This window comes from Dendrobates tinctorius, unplaced genomic scaffold (genome assembly GCF_039654945.1).
Source record: "Dendrobates tinctorius isolate UK_male_01 unplaced genomic scaffold, ASM3965494v1 ptg000158l, whole genome shotgun sequence".
Taxonomy (NCBI): Eukaryota; Metazoa; Chordata; class Amphibia; order Anura; family Dendrobatidae; genus Dendrobates; species Dendrobates tinctorius.
Window position 1 is genome coordinate 1,910,936 of NW_027361825.1, and position 21,436 is coordinate 1,932,371.

Below are 21,436 nucleotides of genomic sequence, written 5' to 3' on the forward strand. Positions count from 1 at the left end.
TTTCGGCGGAGTAGTCGCTGGGCCCAGTTGCTGAGGCGTTGGCGAAGTCTTCGCGCGCTCCAGCGCGCTGTTGACACTGGAGCCCCACAGGCCCCGGCGGAGTCCTTGGACGGGTGGGCCGCAGTCCCCGGACTGGGGCAAGCGGCAGCAATGTAGGGTGGCGAATCACAGGCCACCTGCGCAGCTAACGGCTGCGACAGGGAGTCCGCGACCAGCAGAGGCTCGGCCCCTGCTACCGACCGGAGCGTTACAGAGGTGGCTGCCGACGGCATTGTACTTGCCGTGGCCACTGGTGAGAGCAGGGCGGCTGCGGGTGGCGGGGAACAGGCTGCAGCCGCGGGCTGGAGTGAGATGGCAGCGGCCGTGGGCGACCGCGGGTAGGCCGCAGCCGCGGGCTGAGGTGAGGCGGCAGCGGCCGCGAGTCGAACTGGGGCCCCAGTGGCCAGGGGCTGGAGCGGGGCAGCAAGTCTCGGATGATCGCCCTGGCGCCGTCCCTCTGGAGTCCTCAGTCGGCATCTTCCCTGGCACTGGTAGGTCGCTCTATCTTGCAGTCGCTCCCACGGTCTCATGCTGCCTCTGTCCTGGTCTACTGACTCATGGTCCTGGGGATTCCCCGCCTCCTTTATACTGGTCCCTCCCCCAGCCCATCTGTCTGTCACAACGATCCGCCCCCAAACTCTGTCCCCCGGGGACAGTTTCCCCCGGAACCCAGATGACGGCTCCCTTGATTCCGGCCCGGACACTCAATGGGGGCCGTTCCTCCCACACCTCAAAACTACTGGAACAACACATCCATCTTGAACTGTCCTCCCACACCTCTCTTCTTGTCCCCTCTTTCGACCGCTTACAAACTGGCTTCCGGCTGCATCACTCCACTGAAACTGCCCTAACTAAAGTCACCAATGACCTATTAACCGCCAAAGCCAAGCGACACTACTCTGTCCTCCTCCTCCTGGACCTGTCCTCTGCCTTTGACACAGTGAACCATTCCCTATTACTACAGACCCTCTCACCTCTTGGCATCACTGACTTGGCCCTATCTTGGATCTAGTCACACCTAACGGCTCGAACATTCAGTGTCTCCCACTCACACACCACCTCCTCACCTTGCCCCCTATCTGTCGGAGTCCCGCAAGGTTCAGTCCTAGGGCCCCTGCTCTTCTCCATTTATACCTACGGCCTGGGACAGCTCATAGAGTCTCACGGCTTTCAGTATCACCTCTATGCTGATGACACAGGTCTACATTTCTGGACAAAGTATCCCTACTAACCAGAATCCCTCAATGTATGTCTGCTATTCCATCCTTCTTCTCCGCTAGATTTCTAAAACTTAATATGGACAAAACAGAATTCATCATCTTCCCCCATCTCACTCGACCCCCAGCGAACCTATTCATTAAAGTAAATGGCTGCTCACTCTCCCCAGTCCCACAAGCTCGCTGCCTCAGAGTAATTCTTGACCCTGATCTCTCGTTCAAATCACACGTGCAAGCCCTTTCCACTTCCCGCCGACTTAAACTCAATAATATTTCCCAGATTCGTACATTCCTCAACCAAAAATTTACGAAAACCCTAGTCCATGCCCTCATCATCTCACGCCTTGACTACTGCAACCTCCTGCTCTATGGCCTCCCCTCTAACCCTCTCGAACCCCTCCAATCTATCCTAAACTCTGCTGCCAGACTAATCCACCTGCCCCCTTCCACTATTCCCCAGTCTCTCCCCTTTGTCAATCCCTGCACTGGCTTCTCATTACCCAAAGACTCCAGTTCAAAACCCTAGCCATGACATACAAAGCCATCCACAACCTGAGTCCTCCATACATCTGTGACCTCGTCTCCCGGTACTTACCTGCGCGAAACCTCGGATCCTCACAAGATCTCCCTCTCTACTCCCCTTTTATCTCCTCTTCCCACAATCGCATACAAGATTTCTCTAGCACATCCCTTACTCTGGAATTCTCTACCCAACGTATTAGACTCTCGCCTACCATAGAAACTTTCAAAAGGAACCTCTTCCGACAAGCCTACAACCTGCAGTAACCACCGATCCACCAAACCGCTGCACGACCAGCTCTACCCTCGCCTACTGTATCCTCACCCTTCCCTTGTAGATTGTGAGCTCTCACGTGCAGGGTCCTCTCTCATCCTGTACCAGTCGTGACTTGTATTGTTTAAGATTACTATACTTTTATTATGTATACCCCCTCACATGTAAAGCGCCATGGAATAAATGGCGCTTAATAAATAATAATAATCTGATGTCATAGACCACCAGGAATTATCTCACTAACTCTTTTCACCTCCCTAACCCACAAGGGATGATTTTTACTGCTCTTGACCACCAGGGATACTCACATTAACCATTTTTACTTATTTAGATTACCAGTAGAAAACCAAAGATGCTCTCCCTAACTCGTTTTCATTTCCCCAGACCACCAGGGATGCTCCCATTAACCTTTTTCCTACTACACTAGACTACCAGGAATGCGCTCATTAAACCCTTCTTCATCTCTAGACCACCAGGGATGTTCTCATTAACCCTTTTTCTACTACACTAGACCACCAGGGATGTTCTCATTAACCCCTTCTTCAGCTCTAGACCACCAGGGATGTTCTCAGTAACCTTTTTTTACTACACTAGACCACCACACTAGGTTGCTCTCATTAACCTCTTTTCTCAGCTCAACACCACCAGGGATGCGTTTATTAATAACCCTTACTACCCTACTAGTATTACAAGTCAGCTTGTACCTGATGTCCTAAGATGGTGGTATACAGCTCCTCCTGGGCGGGTATTTTGATTGAAGGAGGCTTCCTTCTACGACTTCGCCCAGCCCAGGATCCCCCCCTCCTGCGCTGCAGTTCTGAGACGATCCCTTTATCATCACATGGGAGGGAAAACTGTCGGTAACTGGGCATCGAAAAGTGTCTCTTGGGTGGAAGAACTTGGTCGGGCAGCGATGCTCTCTGCTCATCCAGACGCCTGGTCTGTGCGGTGGACAGTAGCTCAAGAAATTCTTCTGTGTGTAGAGAGAGGACGGAGGCTGAGAGGCCTGGAATGGGAATGGAGGAAAATTATTTTCCAGGAGGAATAACAGAGGAGCAGCAGAACACAGAGTTATGAAAAAAATGGTATGAAATGGGGAGTGCAAGTATTTATTACACAGGGTATCAGGCGCAGTAACATGTATGCACCACTAGATGGCAGTACAGCTACACTACAAGGAGCTAGCGGTACAATATGCAGCTGCCGTATGTACCGCCATATAGGTCTGGTATTATTCCCTTTTTTTAGTTATTTTTAGTGACCTGTAAATAACAGTTCCTCTATGTGACTACGACATCTGTAAGAGGAGATCTGACACGGCTCGCCGCAGACAATATACTACTTTAATGTCAGTGTGTTTAATTTCTGATAAGGTTTATTGAGCTGCGATTCCAGAATCTCAAGTTATCTTCGATTATCTAATCTTATATAGTTTCGATGGATTGGAGGAAAGGGGAAGTGATCGCTCAGCTGAACTTTAATATCTATAGAACAGGAAGATTGATCATTAGGAACCTCAGCCGCTTTTTTATAGACGCCGACTGGAAGAACTTTCCATGAAGCAGTCAGTCATGTCTGTTTTTTGTAAAGTCGGTATCATACCCACAAGATTCCTATTTTGTTTCTCTCACTGAGAGCACTTTTTATCATTTTTTCTACTGGCTAACACTGTTCCAAACCACTTTTTTTCGTTTTTGGAAAGTTGGATGACAGCAACAACTGTTAATATTACATCCACCAGCTGTCACCCAGCTTTCCAAGATTTAATCAGCATCTATCATCTCAGATGGCCTTTCAGAATAAGACGTCCTTACATGTATCCTGCATTTTTATCAGTTTCCCCCCCTCCAGGCTCTATCTATAACATTCAGTTCTCCCTGAGCTAGTGGATGGAGACCATGGAGACATAAGGAATTCCTACTCTCCTTTCTTTATGTATCACGTGCTCAGAAGCAGCAGCGGCATGGAGGACGTTATCCAGCACTACTGAGCAATGGGGCTGTGAATCCAGCAATGGGCTGAAATAAAACACTCACTGGAAAGCAGCAGCACTGATTTGTATGAGTCTCTCTGTCTCACTTTACTACTCCCATCTCATTACACTAGGTGGCTGTAAACTAGCTGCTAGAAAGTCTCCCATTCACAACACACACATATTTGAGGGATTCCTATTCTCCTGTCTCCATGTAATACATGTTCAGAAGCAGCAACAACGGCATGTGGGACATTTTACAGCACTACTGAGCAGTGTGGCTGTGAATCCAGCAATAGGGTGAAATAAAACACTCACTAGAAAGCAGCAGTGCAAGTTTGTGTGTCTCTCTGTCTCTCTCACACAACTTTCCAAGACTTAGAGTGCATCTGTCATCTCTGATGGCTTTTTAGACTAAGCCGTCCTTTCATGTATCCTGCATTTTTATTGGTTTCCCCCTCTGTGGGCTCATACTACAGTATAACTTTCAGTTCTCTCTGAGCCAGAGAGTGGAGACCATTGAGACATGAAGGAGTCTTGCTCTCCTGTCTACATGTAATACATGTTCAGAAGCAGCAGCGGCGCCATGGGGGATATTATACAGCATTACTGAGCAGTGTGATTGTAAATCCAGCAATAGGGTGAAATAAAACACTCATTGGAATGCAGCAGCACACATTTGAGTGAGTCTCTGTCTCTCTCACTCTGCTACTTTCTTCCTCATAGACCTCAATATGCAGCTGTAATCTGATCCCTCAGTCTGGTTATGACCATAATAGAGTTTAGCTACTTTTTTTACAGTGAATAATGCATTCAGGAGGTTTGAGAAGGAAAGAAAAGGCTAGTAAGTGGAGAAAGAAGCATATTTCTATGATGAGGTATATTGTATTTTTTCATATCATCACTTGAACTATTGATTTATGAAACATTTCTTCCGGACTCTGCAGTACGCACTAGACTGTTTCGGGTGGGTGTTGTAGGCCACATGAAGGGTCACCTTACCTCTCCTTTCGCAGGCTGGAGATGGGGGAGCAGATTTCCAGGGTCTCTCGCCATCTCCTATGATCTCTGTAGACGCACTTGCATTATCTAGGAAAACACTCTCCAGTTCCTCGAATTGCAGGGTCCTCGGAGGAGACTGTTCCATTGGCCATGAAGAGATACAAGAGGTCATCATTAGGAGTAAATTACAACATAAGGCAAAAGCGGAAAGCATCGGTGACTTTTCTGAATAATCGTTATTAGAACTTTATGCATGTAATGAACATTTTCTAATTCTTAAAGTGAAACATTCAGAATAATTGATAACTTCTGTGAAAAAAATATTGCTAAAAAAAAAGTCGTCCTTTGTGGGTGTCCTGCAGCTTGTGACAGGCAGACAAATGTTGTGTTCGGTTAAGAAAACATACTGTATTGGTCCTGTGTAATTGGACGGGCTATTAACTTGTTAGCTGAATGTGAACTTTCCTTTTAAGATTTGAACTTTATAGACGTTGTTATTGCAAATGTCATCGGCTGTTTCACATGTATATTTAGGAAACAATAATCACTAAGTTGATGCTTTGTTCTCAGATTTCCAAGTACAAGTCCTATTATGCCACAACTTTGTGTTGGGTAATCACTATACAAATTCCAGCAGTGTAAGTCCGACATTTCATGAACATTCTCACACTAGTTTAGTTAAGGCCTTTTTACAAGGGCAGATATTTGTCAATAATCTACAAGGTAACAAGACGATTGTCTCCTGTTCAAATCTCCCTTAAAGGGGAACTGTCACTTGCCATAAACATATATATTTTATTACCTGGTGTAAATGCCGCTGTTCTCCTGAAGCCGACGGTGTTTTTCTTTTATTCCCGTGCTTCTCCATTCCTGAGATATGGCCCCTTCTTCCGTGCATTTAAATCTATCCTTGTTAGCAAAGGTGGCGTGGTCCTGAACTCTTCTCTGTGGGAGTGTCTTCTAGAGGACCACGCCCCTAAGATAACTAGACTAGGTTTATCTACAAGGAAGAAGAGGCCATTTCTCAGGAATGGAGAGGCGCAAGAAGAAAAGAAAAACAGCGCCGGGTTCAGGAGAACAGCGGCTTTTACATTAGGTTAAAAAAAATACATATTTTCAGAAAATGACAGTTTTTATTTTACACTGTACAATGCAATGTATATGGGAGCCTACAATTGTTATTAGATAGTTTGGTCCAAAGTGATTATTTTTTTAAAAGATGTCATTGACGAGGAAAATGTGTAATCAACAACTAATAAAAGAGGTGATCAACTAATGAAAGATGTGATCAGCTAATGAAAGATGTGAATGACGACTGTTTAAAAAAAAAAAAAAATTCTAATGTTGGTATGTTATGAGCAGGTTTCGTCGTATTGGAGCAGATGTTTTACCGACAGTAACGGTCGAAGACACAACTGTCCGACCTCAAACCCAACAACGTTCTGCCTGTACGGACCCCGTGACCCAGCTGCAGCTGTTTTCCTCCTTCCCTTTTTCTGTAACGTCTCTTTACCTCGCTTCGCGTGTCGCATTGTCCATCTGCACCCGGATCAGTTTCGGCCATCTTGGAGTGTTCATTGTCTCCCATCTCGCTCATTCTTCGTCCTGTATCTTTTCCACATACAAGGTCTTCTCTCTTGGAAAGTTCTGAAGGTGCGGTCCTCTTTTCGCTTCTTCCTTCCCGATTCTTTGTCTCTTTCAGGCAGAAGCTTTCATTCTGTAGGAGAAGTGAGAGGATGAGTTACTAGTCTTGGACCATGTGTGACCTTTAGGTTGAAAGCAGACAGAGCAGAACATCACAGGTACTGCGGGAAGCCAATGTTATAGAGTCCTCTGTGTAATCAGAAATCACAGACTGTCTAAAGTCAGTGCACCCATTAATTCAGTATACGCCGTTGTCTGCGCCGGAGGAATAACACAACATCTGCAATTATACCACTTATATGCTGCATTTTCACCAGTTTTCCCTCTGCAGCCTTTATCTCTAATTTTTAGTTTTCTCTGAGCTAGTGGATGGAGAATAGCAGCTATGATGTCTCCCATACACAGCACACACAGATATCCGGGAGTCCCGCTCAGTGGTGGTCGGTTTCAGCCTCCTCCCCTCCTGTGTATCTCTGAGCATTGAACACCTTGTACACCTGTGTGTTACTCAGTGGTGGTCGGGCTCAGCCTCCTCACCTTGGCCGTGTCTCTGAGCACTGAACACCTTGAACTTCTGTGTGTTGCTCAGTTGTGACCAGGTTCAGCCTCCTCACCTCGGCCGTCTCTCTGAGCACTGTGAACACCTTGTACTCCTCTATCTTGCTCAGTGGTGGTCGGGCTCAGCCTCCTCCTCTCCTGCGTATCTCTGAGCATTGAACACCTTGTACTTCTGTATCTTGCTCAGTGGTGGTCGGGCTCAGCCTCCTCCTCTCCTGCGTATCTCTGAGCATTGAACACCTTGTACTTCTGTATCTTGCTCAGTGGTGGTCGGGCTCGGCCTCCTCCTCTCCTGCGTATCTCTGAGCATTGAACACCTTGTACTCCTGTGTATTGTTCAGTGGTGGTCAGGCTCAGCCTCATCACCTCGACCGTGTCTCTGAGCTCTGTGAACACCTTGTCACTTTTTTTGTGCAAAACTTTTGCTAGTTCTGTGATCGCCCCAATATTTGGGGATTCTGTAAAGTTCATTTCTCATCAGCTTCATTATCATCACAGGCAGTAAAGTATCACCTACATACACATAACTGAGGATCCACCATTCACAAAAAGTGAAGTCATAGCTCGCCTCCTCCCCTTCTTGTGCAAGGACTTCTGCACAGGTCACTGAGCATGCTCACAACAATCTCCAGTAACACTCAATGACTCTACTTCATTGTCTCTGATAATCCATGTGGCTGGAAAACAAATCTCTAAATGGTGCTATCAGCGCTCAGGTGAGATAGTCATGTACAGGAAATAACATGAAAAAAAAATCTAAAAATAAAAACAGAGTAGACAAAATAAAATGTATCACTATCTGGCTTTAAAGTGGTTTTCGGCAAAAAAAAATTCTAGGTGATACAATCCCTGTATGAACCAGAAGCAGGTGGGGTTTTAGTGTGGACCCTGCAATATTATGGGCAGTATATGCCATACAACACAAATCCCATATAAGATCATGAGGTTTTAATCTACATTCAGATAGTCGCAGATCCCATTCTTTGTACAGACCCCTGAATGTGTCCTATAGATCAAGAGAACCCGGGCAAATTGCTAAAAAGCTTTATAACTCACAATTTATTGGCCTAAATCACTGTTTATTCTGACCTTAGGAGTCCGGTAGGCAGTCTTAGTGATTGACAGCAATTTCTGTACACACACTAATACGGGTAAGGCGGTCAATCACTGAGAAGGACCAGCCATAGGACAACTGTGGCGCCCCTGAGGCTCAGTCGCCACAGAGGTACTGCACCTCCTCCTAAGGTGTGGTGCCCCACCATCCAGGTAAGTTGGGGGCTCCTGACCACGCTCCAACACTCGCACCCCACACAACAGAGTAGTTCAGCAAAGCCACATTGCGGCTCTTTGTTTGGAGTGTAGCAGAACACCTTTGGTGGCTCCCTGCTTGGAACACTAAACGTGCTGGAAGGCGGGTGGAGTTGAGAATACATGAAAGAGCGGGGAGGTTTAGGATTACAGGTCAGTCAGACAGGGAGTCTGAGGAGGGAAGTCACTCGGAGAGGAGTGGGGATCCCTGGAAGAGGGATGGAGGAAGGAGTGCTGCAGCTGCCTCAGTGATCTGAGCCAGCTGGCACGGGAAAGGAAAGAAGGAGAAAGACATTGAACTGAAACCTGATCTTCCATAAGAGAGAGAGATTATTACGGAACGAAGGAGTAAAAGGGAACAGAGAGGACGTGGGTTAGGAGAGAACCCTGCCTAGAAGTTCTAAGCGCAAGGCCGGGGCTCGGTCCCCAAGGTTGTATGGACACTAATGGTTCTGCAGCAGACACCGGTGGAGTAGTGGGCTGTAAATGCACTACTCCCATCTAAGACTTGGGGGCACAACTGCAACTTGGATAGAGAGCCGGGACTCAGGAGTAAGGAGTCCCCGAAGCAGGCTACAACTGTCTGCCGTACAAGTAGAGTTCTTGGGAACATCTGTCAGGAGGCACTCCAGTGTAACTCAGTACTAGGAGTACTTCACACTTAAAGGCGCTATAGAGGAGACGTTCAGAAAGGTACATGTTGGCGGAGCGTTGGAAGGGAGCATTCCATCTTGTCTGGATGTTGACTGAGTCCCTGACCCAGAGGACACGGCACGGAGGCAGGCACCTGTGTATACTACAGACTGTGAGTAAAGCTTTGGAACTACAAGCCCTGGTGTCCTCCATTCATTCTCGCGCCAACGCACCCAGCACCGCTACATCTGGGTACCAGCTTCTACACCGCTTGTGCCTCTCCTCTAATTCCACATCTACACTGCCCTGGGACTACAGCTCCTCCTGTGGGGAGCTTCACCATCTTGGCTGCAACACACCACCAGTCCCAGAGGATCTGCATGCAGCGTCGGCCTAACACCTCACTTTCCGAGCACCACAGGTGGCGTCACGAACTATTCATCTAACTACATTCCACCACCATTTCAATTCCCCCCCATTAATTGGGCGCCCAGGGCCACGGTCCGGGTCACCGCTGCTGTGACACATCCCGCTGACACCGGCCCGGTACCGAGTACCACACGGCCCTTGGAGGGCGACCCACAACTAAATACAGTCACTCCTGAGCTGGAACTCAATTCACTTGGACTTTTGCTTGTGAGCTACTTCAGGCGGCATACTCCCAGAGAATACACCTCCCTGTCTCCTTGAGTCAAATTCTCATTGCCCACCCCTCATGGCTCCATCTGTCTGCCACTATGCCCTTGCATATGTCTTGCTATGAGGAGAGATTTCTACAAGGTCGGTCCATAAGGGTGAAAACAAAGAGGTAATCTCGCTTCACAGGTAACATAGCTCCTCACTCTCCATGTGCCCTCTGCAGTTGACCCTGGTGGGAAAACAGTTTTTAAATAATCAAGGCTAGAACACTCACTGCACAGTTTCACTACTGCCATCAACACATTTAACCCTTAACTAACTAGGCTGCTGCAGGTCTGGCATGGCCGGTGATACCACAAGTAGCTAAGTGGGCGCAAGGTTTGACCAGAAAATGAAAGATGTCTTACTTTGGCATTTTCTTGATTCACATCAGTATGTCGATATATTTGTAGTCTGTTTTTTATGTTTCTTAGACGAGGGTGGCTTCCTCACATTGGGCAATCTGTTACACAATGGCTTTCTGTAAAGATCACCAGTTTGTTTACTGCCTCGTCAGTATCACCCGTGACCCGTCAGTGTCACCAACAGTACAAATATCCAGAACATTTTGGAAATGGGAACTTTTTCTTGGCTGCCATAAATCACCCGATTCATTGGATTGATTATTGTGAGCTATACTCAGCAAAGCTTTCATGTGTTTGTGAAGAGCAATGAGGAAAAAGCCGCGGTCAGACCCTCTGGTGGAAATTTATTTCCCAGGAACTCAAAACCCAGGAGAAATCAAAAGCAGGATACTTTTATAATTTCGGAAGCAAATCAGAAAGTTCATGTACAAATTAGGTGGCCTGATGTATTTAGGCAATTTTACTCCATTCCCTCTGTTCATTCTTCTACTGTCTGCAGGTTAGCAAGAAGAAAGGGTCGGGGTTTGTGTGTAGTCTGTAACCATGTAAACACATTCTTCTGCACATGAACTGTATACTCAAAATGATAGAGAGACTTTAGATTGATTTGCCTTTGAGAAATAGAAAACCCGTTTAGGGAACTTAAGTTAAATAATGCATAAAAATCCATCCACATTGTTAATGAAGGAAATCTTAAAATGTGAATGATTTTCATTGCATGGACACTTTTTACAATCATTGGTTATTTCTGTCGTTTACACGTATGGCCGCCCTGTAACTCAGCAATACTCCCTGGTCCCACCGAATGTAATTGAAACTTCTGTAAACCAGCGACAATAGGCAGTGGGGATTAGGTGGAGTGGTGGAGGCTAAGTGTAGCTTAATAAAAAGGGCATGGCCTTGGATGGTTTACCTGCTGGGACACCTGCTGTGAAAAATTGCAAAGTATGACACTATATAACTGTGGACTCTCTCTCCTATAGGGATGCACGCTCAGCTCAGATGAGCATGCAGGTGTTCTCAGTAGACAAATGGGAAAAAGGTGGAGACAGGTGGTGGCTTTTAACCAAGAAATAAAAAGGATCAGGCAGTTGACCTCCAGCCACGCTAATATCACCTTGACATGTGCCAAATCAGTTGCTGCCCCTTTTGACATTGGTGGGTTTGGGCAATACACATCTAATGTGTATTGTCAGCTTTCCTGGTTTACTGGTAATGTGGGCCCAAAAAAACAAAGAAGCCCGGTGATACATCGGAGGAATGAGTGCCAATGGGGACCCGAATACACATCTCGCAATGGTTAAAGAAGTTTCACCTCAAAGGTCTCATTACACAACTACGTCACTGTACACTTCTCTTCTAGACGTGTTGCGTAAACCCCGTCACACAGATGTTACTGTCAACCACACTACACAGAACATGTCAGTGAACGTCGCGCAACACAGATCTCCACCGACAGCTACAAACCTAAATGAAAAAGTCTACATCCCTCTGTAGTAATTTTTAGTATACGTGGAGACCACGAAGGAAGTCCATCATATATGGAAGGAGAACGGAGGACAGTTGTAGCACAAGGACCTCCAGATGAAGTTTCTGTCGTGTCTCTAGGACACTGAGGCAGTTTAAAAAATTAAATGAATAAGGGCAATGCTTCCATAAATGTTTGATGTTCACATCAACTTGCTGACAGATGCTCGGCAAAGTAGATAACAAATCATTTCCCACCTGGACTACTGCAACCTTCTCCATCGGTCATGCCTTCAATCCATTTCTAACTGTTGTTGCCAGCTAAGTCCCTTTCTCCGCTTGTTACACCTCTGCTTCTCCGCTCTGCCAATCTCTTCACTAGTTAAAAAGTTTCCAGAGAATTGAGGTCAATATATTAGTAATTTACAGGATCTTCCATAACCCGCCCCCCCATACATCTCCTGCCACCTCTGCACAGTCTTTGCTCTCCTCTTGTTTGCTACTTGCACAACCTTCTCCAGAACTTCTCTTGTGCTTCCCCCGTACTCTAGAATTCTCTGCCCAAAACGGTCTGATTCTTCCCCTACTTCAAAACTTTCAATCAAAGTTTTAAAAACAATTTTTCCATAAAAGTCAAATGACCGTTCTGTCACTGACAAGTGCATATATAGGGAGAAAGAATGAACGCAGGTATCGTCATAGAGCCGCTCTCTTAAGTAGAGCGCTGGTATCGCAGTTTTTATGGCAGTTGGCTGAGAAGATCATGTTCTGGTGGGATCCACAGCTGGATGGGTCAAGTGTGAAGAGGTCGGATGGGTCATGCTAAAAGTTGTTGTTGTTCTTTGTGGCTTGTGCAAAAGGAAGCCGCCTGAATACTCCGACAACAGCAAAAAAAGATCCGTGACTGATGCTGCACAGAACTGCAGAGGAGGCTAAAAAAATAATCACAGCCTATAATCCTGATAAAATAATCATATTGATAGAAAAAACATTAACTGGTGTGACAGAAGTCCAGATCAGTTGCGTACAACAATGGATGTGTGATATCCATCCTCATCGCTAGTTGTTGCTGCGGATTCACACTGGAGCTCGGCTTTATCAGATCGGCTGCTAAGTGTTAGCACAAGCCAAAATACTGTCAGATGATCCTGACCCAAGTGCCAAGAGACATGGCTCCTAGTCAGTAACATCTTTTCAGTATCAGTATTTCCAGCTGCCAAATAGAGCCAATCCACCAACACATGGTACTGGGGAAAGAAGGATTGGACATGTTGAATTACAGCATGCTCCATCCTTTTCCTCAGCGGATGTTAGCAGCATACAGAGGTGTCGGGCAGCGGATTATTCGCCTCCCGATTCAGGACACATTCATGCTCCTGTGAGTTGAACGTTCTTGTGTAGTATGAGGGAATTGGGAGATATATCTGTTTTCCAAATTGTGTAAGTAGCTCCCAAGATACCAACATGGGGTCAGGTCTCAGACAAATATTCTGCTTTGGTGGCAGAAGAAATGGAAATGTCGGTGATGGAAGAAACACGTTTGATCAGCTTTGCAAGTAATGGCAATGGTGGGACAAAGGCTCAGAGTTTAGGGGTGCGGTGCCATAAGCACTGGTCTGATTCTCCCCACCAGTCACACCCCCCACACCCAATTCCTGCAGACACGTAATACTTGGAAGGTACAGTATACATACAGCTCTGGCAAAAATTAAGAGACCACTGCAACATTTTCAGTTTGTCTGATTTTTCTCTTTATAGGTATATTTTTGAGTAAAATGTAAATTGATCTTTATTCTATAAACTGACAACATGTCTTCGAATTTCCAAACACTAAATTTCGTATTTATTTTCAGAAAATGAGAAATGGTCAAAATAACAAAAAAATGAAGTGCTTGTAGACCTCAAATAATGCTAAGGAAACAAGTTCATAATCATTTAGAAACAACAATACTAATGTTGTAACTCAGGAAGAGTTCAGAAATCAATATTTTGTGGAATAACCTTGATTGTTAATCACAGCTTTCATGCGTCTTGGCATGCTTTCCACCAGTCTTTCACACTGCTTTTGGGTGACCTTAGGCCACTCCAGGTACAAAAATGTAAGCAGTTCTTCTTTGTTTGATGGCTTGTGACTATCCATCTTCCTCTTCATTACATTCCAGAGGTTTTCAATGGGGTTCAGGTCTGGAGATTGCGTTGGCCATGACAGGGATTTGATGTGGTGATCCTTCAGCCACACATTGATTGACATAGCTGTGTGGCATGGCACATTGTCCTGCTGGAGAACCAAGTCCTCAGAGTTGGGGAACATTGCCTGAGCAGAAGGAATCAGGAGTTTGTATGTTCTCCCCGTGTTTACGTGGGCTTCCTCCCACATTCCAAAGACATACTGATAGGCAATTTAGATTGTGAGCCCCATCGGGGACAGTGATGATGATAATGTGTGCAAACTGTAAAGCGTTGCGGGATATGTTAGCGCTATATAAAAATAAAGATTAAAGATTATTATTATCAACTGTTTTTCCAGGATAACCTTGTATGCACCTTGATTCATACTTCCTTCGCAAAGATTAACCTGCCCAATTCCAGCCTTGCTGAAGCATCCCCAGATCATCATCGATCCACCACCAAATTTCACAGTGGGTGCAAGACACTGTGGCTTGTACGCCTCTCCAGGTCTCCGTCTAACCATTAGACAACCAGGTGTTGGGCAAAGCAGAAAATTAGACTCATCAGAGAAGATTACCTTACTCCAGTCTGCTATGATCCAATTCTTATGGTCTTTGGCAAACTTCAGCCTGGCTCTCCTTTGCTTCTCATTGATGAAAGGTTTTTTTCTAGCTTTACATGACTTGAGCCCTGCCTCTAGGAGCCTGTTACGAACTGTTCTTGCTGTGCGCTTCACTCCAGCTGCCATTTGCCATTCCTTTTGTAGATCACTTGATGTCAACTTGCAGTTGCTGAGTGATATTCTAATAAGATGACGGTCATCCCGGTCAGCGTAGAGTTGTTTTCGCCCTCTGCTGGTCTGTAGCTTTGTTGTCCCCAATGTCTGCTGCTTGACCTTGTTGTGATGAACTGCCATCTTAGAAATTTTAAGGATGGAGGCAACATGATGCTCAATGTATCCCTCTGCTAGTAAAGCCAGAATTGAGCCCTTCTTTTCCTCACTCAAGACTGTTGCGAGTTCATTTTCCCCTTCACAATTGAGGTCTGATGAACTCCCTCTTCTGGTGAAGGAAGGTAGTGAGGCTGATTACCAAACACCTGAGCTGGTAGAGGATGACAGGAATTGCTGACTGGATATAAGGCAGCCGACGCCCTTCTGCCTCGCTGGTGATTTCTCTGAGGGATTCTAGGAGACCAGTCTGATTCCTTCTCCTCAAAAGCTAAGTTTTCTGCCTTGCTTTTTGCATTTGTGTTTTGGTTTTATTTTGCCTTGCTTTTCTGGATTCTGCCATTCCCTGCTGGGGTGAGCTGAATTCCTTTGTGTCTTTTTGCTCTGTCTTCAGAAAATACCTGAGTACTGACATAGTCTTTTTGAAGCCTAGCGTCTTCAGGGCCTTTTTCCCTGTCAGTCTGTTGGCTCTTGTTTTGATAGGGTTTTTGGCGGATTGCAGACAGCAGCTTTTCTATCCTGTCCTATCTAGTTAGCTTGGGCCCAATCATTTGCTCAGTCTATCTTTCTATCTGTGTGAGTGTTTTTTCTTCTTGCTTCACCGTCATTATATGTTGGGGGCTGCCTATTGCTTTGGGGTCTGCTCTGGGGCAGTTTAGATTTCCCTTTCTGTCTTTAGACTATGTAGTTCTCCGGCTGTAATCGAGGGGTCTAGGGCATCGTAGGAACCCCCCACGGCTACTGCTAGTTGTTGTTGATAGGTTCAGGGGTCTGCAATCCGATAGCTGCCAACTTTTCTGGTTTTCTGGACTTAGCTAGTATTTCTGTTTTTGCCTCCTACGGTGATTCGTTCATAACACAAGACTTTTCTTTTCGCCTCCTTTGGCTTGGTTAAAAGTTATTTTTTCATTCCTATTACTTTTGGGATATTACTAGCACTTGTTTTGCCATCCGGCTTGTCCTATTGCAAGAGGATTGTGAACACCACAGCAGGGTTTTTTATTCTTTCCTTGGTTAAATAAGATTTGGTGCAGGTGATCACCTAATCAGAAGCACATTAAGTAGAATGAGGTGGACTCTGGTTGGAATTCAACTGACACTGGAATGGAATGGCTGTCAGACATGTAGAGAAACTGATTTTTAGAAAACTGTGCAGAGGTCTCTTAATTTTTGCAGGAGTTGTATATATCACACATTGGCAATGTCCTCTGCGCTTGTGAATCATCGCGTCCATTATCCCATAACTCAGCAGCGACTGATACGATCTCAGTGATTAGCAGCAGATTATTCTGTAGTATTTCCTGCCCCGTCTCCATATCTAGAGACACAGACGGCTGTGCTGTATATAGGGGACGGCGCCGTATATAGGGTACAGTGCAGTATAAAGGGGACGGTGTAGTATATAGGGGATAGCACAGTATATAAGGGACAGCACAGTATATAGGGGATGGCACAGTATACAGGGATGGTGCAGTATATAGGGGACAGCATAGTATATAGGCATGGTGCAGTATATAGGGGACGGCACTGTATACAGGGGACGGTGTAGTATATAAGGGATAGCACATTATATAAGGGATGGCAGAATATACAGGGGATGGCACAGTATATAGGGGACAGTGCAGTATATAAGGGATAGCACATATAAGGGACAGCACAGTGTATAGGGGACAATGCAGTATACAGGGAAAGGCACAGTATATAGGGGACAGTGCAGTATAAAGGGGACAGCATAGTATATAGGGGATAGTGCAGAATATAGGGGATGGTGCAGTATATAGGGGACAGCACAGTATATGGGGGAAGGTACAGTATATAGTTGACGGTGCCATATGTAGGGGATGATGCTTTATATAGGGGACAGTGACATATATAGGGGATGGCACAGTATACAGGGGACAGTGCTGTATATAGGGGACGAAGCAGGATAAAGGGGATGGGCCATATATATGAGATTCGCTCACCTCATTACATGCATCGCCCGAGTCTGAAGCCGTCTCCTCTGTGTCTCTGCTTCTACTAAGCTGTCACTTCCCCTCAACGCCTCTTCTTCCGTTCGTTCTCTTCCTCTTTTCTTCCTGTCTTCCTCTCTCTGCTTCTCTTTCTTTTTAAAACCTGTCATTTACCGCCCCCTCCCCGCAGCTTTCTCCAGCTTTGTTGTCAGGTCCCTTAACCCCCATCACAAACCCCCGCGTGTCACCCACAATTGTATACAACCCCCAGCTCCACTCACCAATTTCGGGGTTTCCTCTCATCCCGCAGTCCCACAGAGGTCTCTTATGGTCCACTTGTATCTAGGTGTCGGAGGTCTCTTGCAACCTCTCTCTCTCGTTGTTGGGGGTCTCTCCAGCCTCTCTCTCTCAGTATTAGAGTCTCTCCAGCCTCTCTCTCTTAGTGTTGGGGTCTCCTTCAGCCCCTCTGTGCCGGGGTCTCCCGCAGCCTACCTCTCTGTGTTGGGGTCTTCCGAAGCCTGCCTCTCTCAGTGTCGGGGTCTGTCTCCAGTCTGCCTCTCTCAGTGTTGGGGGTCTCTTGCAGGCTCTCTCTCTCAGTGTCAGGGTCTCTGCAGCCTCTCTCTCTCTCTCTCAGTGTCGGGGTCTTTCCAGCCTCTCTTTCAGTGTCAGGGTATCTATCCAGCCTCTCTCTCAGTGTTAGGGTCTCCCGCAGCCTCTCTCTGTGTCGGGGTCTCTCCAGCCTCTCTCTCTCAGTGTTGGGGTCTCCCGCAGCCTCTCTCTGTGTCGGAGTCTCTGCAGCCTCTCTCTCTCTCAGTGTCGGGGTCTCTCCAGCCTCTCTCGCTCAGTGTTGGGGTCTCCCACAGCCTCTCTCTCAGTATGGGGGTCTCTCCAGCCTCTCTCTCTCTCAGTGTTGGGGTCTCTCCAGCCTTTCTCTCTCAGTGTTGGGGTCTCTCCAGCCAGCCTCTCTCTTTCAGTGTTGGGGTCTCTCCAGCATCTCTCTCTCAGTGTCGGGGTCTCTCTTAATGTCACGGTCTTTCCAGTCTCTCTGTGTTGGGGTCTCTCGCAGCCTCTCAGTGTCAGGGTCTCTCCAGATTCTCTCAATGTTGGGGTCTCTCCAGTCTCTCTCAGTGTCGAGGTCTCTCCAGCATTTCTCTCTGGCTGTCTCGGAGGTTTCTCTGGAGGGCTTTCTTGTCTATTGGATCAGCCCTTTCCTGTGTTGTCTGCACTGAGGCCTATACAATATACAATAGTTGTGTGTTTATTCCCACACGCTCTTATGCAGCTAATTACACCCACACAAAGGCATCTGTCATTTTATTTTTACAACTCAAAGCCACTTGTCCACCCAAAGTTTTAAAGACTAGAAACTAGGATTTGCTCCTTGTACTTTCAGATCAGGTTCATTTCCCCTTCACACATTGCTGAAATACTAACAACCATTTTCATCAAAAAAAACAAAAACATAAAAAATGGAAGAAAAAAGTAAAATGCAAACTGTGGCTTGTTAAATAGCTGTATAGGAAAGATGCCGTGTTAGCCAGCAGATAAAAGAATATTCAGAATTGAGAGTCCTCAGTGGTTGATACCTTTAAATGGCTAATTGAAAAGATGGTAACACATTGCAAGCTTTCCAGACTACTCAGGTCTCTTCATCAGGCATAGACTAATACAAAACCTGAAGAGTCACATATTTATGTACAATACAGCACAGAAAAAATGCAATAGATAAGACAAGTGACGTGAAGCAGAATTGTCATTATGGGAGAGGGAGAAACATAAATATTGGAACAGAAGGTTTGAAGAGCAGACCTTCTGGGGTCATCACACAACAAAGAACCAGACCCCAGTCAGTGGGCAAAAAAAACTTTCACACTCCTTATCTATGAACTGTTCCAATATTTATGCTTATCCCTCTCCCATAATGACAATTCTGCTTCACGTCACTTGTCTCATCTATTGCATTTTTTCTGTGTTGTATTGTGCATAAATATGTGACTCTTCAGATTTTGTATTAGTCTAGCCTGATGAAGAGACCTGAGTAGCCTGGAAAGCTTGCAATGTGTTACCATCTTTTCAGTTAGCCATTAAAAGGTATCAACCACTGAGGACTCGCAATTTAATATATAAAGCTCAATGTGTGTGTGTATGTCCGAGATTGGCATCCGCACCGTCGCAGCTACAGCCATAAAATTTTGCACAGTCACACGTCTGGACCCCAAGAGCATCATAGGCTATGTTGTGAGGCAAAATTTTAACCCCGCGTGTTCCAATTCACCAAACAATTTTGCTCCTAGCCACATAATGGGGCAAAAGTGTATGTATGTATTGGCATCTGCACCGTCGCAGCTACAGCCACAAAATTTTGCACAGTCACATGTCAGGACCCCGAGAGCGTCATAGGCTATGTTGTGAGGCGAAATTTTAACCCCGCGCATTCCAATTCACCAAACAATCCTGCTCCGATGTACATAATGGGGAAAAGGTGAAAGGAAAAGTGTTGGAGGCAAATTGACAGCTGCCAGATGTGAACAAGAGGGACTTAAAGAATGAGAGCGATGGCGCCAAAGAGTATATACCGTACAGTTGCTAAGGTGGGGCCCTGACATGGGATACTCACCACACAAGGGGATATGAACACACACACAAAATGCGCCTCACACTACCACGTGCTTCAACACATACAGTATACCACCCGCAGCACACATTTCACCACACATACACCAACCTTGCCACATAAAAGTCGAAACACAAAAGTCGCCACTCAAAACTCGCCACGCTGTCCCAGAGCTGTTTAAAAGATGAAAAATGAGCTGTGATTGGTTGCTATCAGCAACAGTTTTCTTTGTAGAGAGTTGTGGTAACTGAGGCCTATTATTCTTATTATTTCTATGGTGTTATCCTCCTTCTGTAAAGCCGGAAATAACACAATTTATTACCGTGCCAACCCAGACCACCCTCTGACACAGACTGCAGGGGGAGCCCAGTATCACACAGGATATGATTAGATACATGGCTCAGCAGTCAGTATCACACAGGATAGGATTAGATACACGGCTCAGCAGTCAGTATCACACAGGAGAGGATTAGATATACAGCTCAGCAGTCAGTATCACACAGGATAGGATTAGATACGCAGGTCAGCACACAGTATCACACAGAATAGTATTAGATACACGGCTCAGCAGACAGTATCACACAGAATAGGATTAGATACACGGCTCAGCAGACAGTATCACACAGGATAGGATTAGATACACAGCTCAGCAGTCAGTATCACACAGGATAGGATTAGATGCACAGCTCAGCAGACAGTTTCACACAGAATAGGATTAGATACACGGCTCAGCAGTCAGTATCACACAGGATAGTATTAGATACACGGCTCAGCAGACAGTATCACAGGATAGGATTAGATACACGGCTCAGCAGACAGTATCACACAGGATAGGATTAGATACACAGCTCAGCAGTCAGTATCACACAGAATAGGATTAGATACACGGCTCAGCAGTCAGTATCACACAGGATAGTATTAGATACACGGCTCAGCAGACAGTATCACAGGATAGGATTAGATACACTGCTCAGCAGACAGTATCACACAGAATAGGATTAGATACACGGCTCAGCAGACAGTATCACACAGGATAGGATTAGATGCACGGTTGTTATGTGCAATATAATCATTATAATTTGCTATAACTAACCACAGTTGGTTACTATGCCCAGGCAACGCCGGGCTCTTCAGCTAGTTCTAAATTTTCTTAAATAGCTGTAAAAAGAAAATTGAGTTGCAATATAACTAATCACCAGAGGGTGGCGCTGCTGCTCTGTGTCAGACTTGGTATTTTCTGCATTTACCCAAGGCCGCGTTATTATGGGCCCATCTTTTGGGGTCATCACCACCACAAAAGTGATTGCTAATAAAACATCTGCTCTCAAATCCGGTGTATTATTTGCATCTTTCCATTATTTAACTGTTTGCTGCCAAGGACATGCAATGTGAATTGTGGGAAGATAAAAGAAAATTAAAGTCTAGGGGGTGCTATTTCTCCTTGTGGAGATCACAAGCAGAAGCAGGGTGACTTACAGGGCAGGCAATGCCTACTGGGTAAACGGTATGCAAATTACCTACCCTCCAAGAGGAATAAAGCCTTTCCATTGCGTTACTGGACAATGTCTTCAAATTAAAGAACATTTCACTGGCGATAAAGTCATGGCTCGTACATAGTTTGGTCTTCTCTGTGGCATCATATGGATGCAAAACCTGGACAATAAAGAAATAAGACAGGAGAAGAATTGATACAATCGAAATGGGGTGCTAGAGAAGGATGCAATTAATACGATGGATGGCAGAACAAACAAATCAAATTTGGCACAAATCAAGCCAGACATGTCACTCGAAGCAAGAATCACCAAGTTATGACTTGCCTATTTTGGACACATCATACGAAGAGTGCAATCACTGGAGAAGGACATCATGGTCGGACAAATAGAAGGAACAAGGTGAAGAGGAAGACCAGCAACTCAATGGCTTGATACTATCAAGATAACGGTTGAGAAGATCCTGGTGGACCTATGTAGGCTTGCACAAGATCGATCCTTCGACAGAGTGTTCATACATCAAGTCTCCATGACTCGAGATCAAGCTGAAGGCCGTTAAATTTAAGAGTAGGGGTGGTTATGTAAA

General features: G+C 45.7%; 1 protein-coding gene across 2 annotated transcripts in view; it reads right to left on the reverse strand.

The window, feature by feature from the left end:
- Positions 1-20,995, reverse strand: part of GPSM3 (G protein signaling modulator 3) — a 44,681-nt gene extending 23,686 nt beyond the window's left edge. Inside the window, exons 1-5 of one of the 2 annotated variants that reach the window (XM_073548732.1) lie at positions 20,882-20,995; positions 17,028-17,978; positions 6,537-6,740; positions 5,024-5,159; positions 2,754-3,055 (exon numbers count right to left, since the gene is read on the reverse strand). In XM_073548732.1, coding sequence (XP_073404833.1) covers positions 2,754-3,055; positions 5,024-5,159; positions 6,537-6,620 — 522 coding nt within the window. In that variant the 5' untranslated portion in view covers positions 6,621-6,740; positions 17,028-17,978; positions 20,882-20,995. Of the gene's footprint in view, positions 1-2,753; positions 3,056-5,023; positions 5,160-6,536; positions 6,741-16,758; positions 16,899-17,027; positions 17,979-20,881 lie in introns of those variants that run through there. The other variant, XM_073548731.1, reaches the window with a different exon arrangement.
- Positions 20,996-21,436: the final 441 nt, after the last annotated feature.